The sequence below is a fragment of the Drosophila montana genome, unplaced genomic scaffold (genome assembly GCF_035044405.1).
Source record: "Drosophila montana isolate Dmon_TW-CO22-7 unplaced genomic scaffold, ASM3504440v1 contig_1132_1, whole genome shotgun sequence".
Lineage (NCBI taxonomy): Eukaryota > Metazoa > Arthropoda > Insecta > Diptera > Drosophilidae > Drosophila > Drosophila montana.
In genome coordinates this window covers 44,263-48,522 of record NW_026996123.1, presented here as the reverse complement: position 1 = coordinate 48,522, position 4,260 = coordinate 44,263, and the positions used below count along the sequence as shown (strand labels likewise).

At 43.9% G+C, this 4,260-nt stretch overlaps 1 protein-coding gene across 1 annotated transcript; it reads right to left on the bottom strand.

The window, feature by feature from the left end:
- Positions 1-1,251: 1,251 nt before the first annotated feature.
- On the bottom strand, positions 1,252-3,391 carry LOC135441027 (elongation factor 1-gamma-like). The gene is made up of 3 exons (XM_064700467.1): positions 3,361-3,391; positions 3,242-3,295; positions 1,252-2,817 (listed from the first exon to the last, which is right to left on the bottom strand). Exons 1-3 carry the CDS (start codon positions 3,389-3,391, stop codon positions 1,529-1,531), a joined length of 1,374 nt encoding a protein of 457 aa, XP_064556537.1. The 3' UTR covers positions 1,252-1,528.
- Between the last annotated feature and the right edge of the window lie 869 nt (positions 3,392-4,260).

Genomic DNA, 4,260 nt, shown 5'->3' with positions numbered 1-4,260 from the left:
TAACAACCTGATCGTATAATTCAAAATTCATTAAACTATTAAAAGTATCATTTCTTCATAAAGGTATTGAAGAAACTCATTCCATGGTTGTTTCCGTATGTTCATAACGCTGGGTACAGCATGATAACAAAGACGTGAATCCTTGGACCTAATAAAAACATCTCCACTAAGAAGAATCAGCCCACCAGGTGGCTCTTCTTGTGTGTTGTGATCCATATAAAAAAAACTGTGTTAAGAAATTAAAACACTTAAATACACTTTATTATGTTCCGAGCTAGCGGTTATTCACGAAGACTTCGAGCTATACATAAGTGCTGTCCGTTGAAGGACTTAAAACCCGGGAAGGGTTTTATGCATATAACACCGCCAAAAATGCGGTTGTCGCAAGCCAACCGGCACAATATATAAATAAGTTCAAGCTAGGTCAAGTTTAAATTAAGTTATTCTAAAGAGTGTTGCATTTGTCGTTATCGGCAGCATCGATTGTTTGCTTCGTTGGTTGCGTCCGATATTATCGGCCACGTCGATATCTTTTTGCCGTATGAGCAGAGTAGCGGGGGTGAAACTGGGCACACAGCTGCGCCCAATTTATTGAAGAGTGGCAACGCCGGGCTTTCGAACCACAGCGCCAAAAGGGCGATTACTATTAGCCGCCCGATTCGCTCCTAAAGAGATTGGATACGCCCTTAGCCTTCATTTGGGCCGTTGGCCCAAAAAAATGCAACTTTGCAGATGGGCAGTAACGATGCCTGGCTCGGATATGTATGCGTGTACCGAAATTTGGCACCGATGATGTTGCTGCCCAAATGTACATCCAGGAGTTCAATTTTGTCAGCGGTCAACGGCGGGCGAGCCGAATTTGAATGAATATTTTTTTTGTTTTTGCGATTTAATAAGGAAACGTGAATTCACAATAGAGGAAAATTAAAAAAAAAATTAAAACATACGTGCGACACGGGACGAACAAATAAAAACGATAAGATAATAAACAAAATAAACAGCCCACGGTTCCGGCAACGAAAAGACCAGCTCTCGGACCGGAAATGCCAACAGAGTCACACCCAGGCCTAGTTTCGATGCAACGGCGCACGTCAGCCATACCCTCGGCGCCCTGATCACCGACGCTGTCCAGGAGGATAGGCCAAGAAGCGGCCACGGGCGAGACCACGCCCATAGTACCGAGTGAGTCCGTTCCAAGAGCGTTTTACTAAAACGCATATTTATTTTTATTCCCGTATAAGTTATTAAATGTCTGGTCGATTCGACATTTAATGTGTGTGTGTGTGTTTTTTTTAAACGCAATTACAAAACAATTCTTCAGTTAATGAAAATGCAGAAGGCTGAAACATGAAATACCAAAAATTTGGTGTGCTGAGCAAACCAGGACAATATGTATTTAAGATGTTTTGCACAGCACGACGTTTTCGACTCTCATTTATAATTACTAATCAGTTGGAACTTAGAAATAGGCATTGTGCCTCCTGCTGCTGCTGCTGCATTTTGAATCTCGGAGAATTTGTAATGCAATTTATTTGAAAATCTTGCCCTGGTTGAATTTGCGACCGTCCTTATCGGTGCCGGTCCATGAGAAGTACTGGGTAACAAGCTTCTTGGTCTCCTCGCTCTTTGCATCCAGTTTCTTCCAGTCGTAGACCTCATAATCGATCTGCCAGTCGGGTGACAGGGTGAAGGCCAGATCCTGTCCACGCCACACCCACACACCGGAGATGGTGCTGTTGTTGTCATCGCCAAAGAGGCACACTGAGGCGAATGCCTGTTTGCGCATCTTATCCAGACGCTGGAACATGCCGGTGATGAGATTGCACGACATGAACACCTTGGACAGCTCGTTGCTGTATTTGTATTCGCCGAACCAGATGGAATAGTTCTCGGCGTCGAACTTCTCAAAGAAATAAGGAATGGACTTGGCCTCATCTTCGTTGGAGTAAACGCGCTTGAAGTCATCAAAGTTGAAGGTGCCCTTGGGCATGGCATCGAATGGATCCTTGGATTTTGGTTCAAGAGCCAATGCCTCATCGGCAGCATCGAGCTCTTCGACTTCCTTCTTGGGTGCCTCCTTCTTCTCCTTGGGCTTCTTCTCCTCTTTGGGCTTAGTATCCTTTTGATTTTTGGCCTGGAATTCAGCATACTTCTTGGGATCGTAGACCAACGCCTTCTCGCACAGCTTGAAGTCCTTGAGAACAGCCTTAACCTGGGGCTGGTTCAAAATGGTCAAGAACCAACGGTTCAAATTGACATAATCACGGCGAGCGCTAGGCTCCAGAACATTCTCGTATAAATGCAACAGGGTGCAGAATACAATAATATCGGCCAGAGTGATGCGTTCACCGACGAGGTAGGTAACATCCAACAGCTTCTTGTTCAGCTGCTGCAGCACAACCTCCACATCCTGCTTCACTTTAGCGACGTTCTTCTCCTGCGGCAATATGCCCAACAGTGGGAATACCAAAGCACAGGAGGCAGGCAAAATTTCGGTGTCAGCAAACGATGCCCATTGCTGTACCTGAGCCTGTACAAAGGGGCATTTGCCACCGCGCAGCTCCTCGTTGGCCAAAAAGAAGGCAATGGCATTCGACTCGGTTAAGTATTTGCCATCAGCGGTCTCAAAAGCTGGCACCTTGCCGCTGGGGAACTTCTTCAGGAATGGCTCGGATTTGTTGGTTTTGCCAAATAAGAAGTTGTCGGCCACTTTCACCTTTGCGCCAGAGTACTGGGCCGCAATGAGCCTAGAGAGCCTAGAGGCAGGGCCCCGGGAACCCGAGGGGCAGTCTAACTCTGGGTCCCATTTGAATTGCTCTAAAATAAGAACAAGAAATATTTAGATAATTAAGATCAGTTCGTGTTTTGTTTTGCCTTCTGTATAATCTAAAATGTAACTTAAGAGAAAAAATGGGAATACATATATTGCCTGGTTGCGTCGAAAGAGGGGAATCTGAAAAGGGAAAGTTTAGTTTTCGATTCCACACCATCCGTACATATGTATATATATAAAAGCAATAATCATTTACTTACGTCGCCCTTAGCAACCCATAGCGCTCTTTCGGTAGGCTAAGAGTAATTAAGCGATATAATTCATATAAATATTGGCGGCGGCAATTGGCCATAACTTTCGGTGACGTCTTTACCTTTCTTTGTGTTGTTTGGCTATAAAAGAATTGTACTTTTTGAAATTAATACATATTGTCCATAATTATAAGAATATGCAAACAATTATACGCACCTGGTATAGAAATGTCCACGTGCATGAGAACGTAAATTACCGAGCAGAGATAGCCTGCAGAGATACTTGCAATAATAAAATGTCAATAATTATAAGAATACACGAATAATTATACGCACCTGTGAAGTTGAGGGAAATGTCCGGTCGCATGAGATTGTAAATGGTTGCAAAGATAAATTCAGTAAGAAATGATATTAATTGTTATTAATTTTAAGAAAACGCAACCAATTATACGCTCATAATGAAGGAAAAGAATGGTCGGCTAAATTTAAATTGATGGGGGCATGACAACCGACGCGGGCTGATGCAGGCCATCTAGTGGCCAAAATGAGGGATACGAAGTCAGGTGATCGTCTCAGGTAGGGAGGGTACGCTGGGTCCGGAACCGGGACCCGATCTGGAAGAGTAATGTGTATAAATGGTGTTTTTTGTTAATTTATAATGAGCGTATACCCTTTGTTGTTTACATTTTCTTGTTTTTACAGCTGTTAGTGTTGTTCATTTGTTGATAGATCCAGCTGTTTGATGTTATCGATTATGTGGTTCATTTTGAATAGTGTTGTGTAGGTCTGTTTTGCTACAGACGTTGTAGCTTTGTTGGTATCGATTGTGCGGGCTGCGGGCCAGGGATGGGATCACACCCAGAGAACCAATGAGCCAGCCGGCGCGGCCCACCGAGAAACAAGCAGTACCGTAATAATATGGCAATTTTTTAAAAAGCACCTGGCTTCTTTGATGTCGGGGGCATCAATCAAAAAATTAAATAAAAATATCAATGCAGGTTCAAGGAAGAGTTTCCCTTGGCTTTAGGATCCACACCGCTGATATCTTATGTGGTACGAGTAGGCGGCTCATAATCGCGCAGCGTTTAGTGGAATACGAGAAGCATGACGGAGGCAGAGATTACTAGAATATCGCTGAACATAAGAAGTTTTTCTTGTCGTGGTTGATGCCGGTAAGTCACGTTCGCCTGTTGGTGAAACGTTCGCGACCGTTTGTCGTAGTCTGGTGGTAGCCGC

Bases quoted from the DNA above. Each gene is read 5' to 3' on its own strand.
- LOC135441027 (XM_064700467.1), bottom strand. From the start codon at position 3,391: ATGCGACCGGACATTTCCCTCAACTTCACAG. The intron at 3,296-3,360 runs GTGCGTATAATT...GTATCTCTGCAG, and splicing joins CATTTCCCTCAACTTCACAG to GCTATCTCTGCTCGGTAATT. The intron at 2,818-3,241 runs GTGCGTATAATT...TTCTTATTTTAG, and splicing joins CGTGGACATTTCTATACCAG to AGCAATTCAAATGGGACCCA.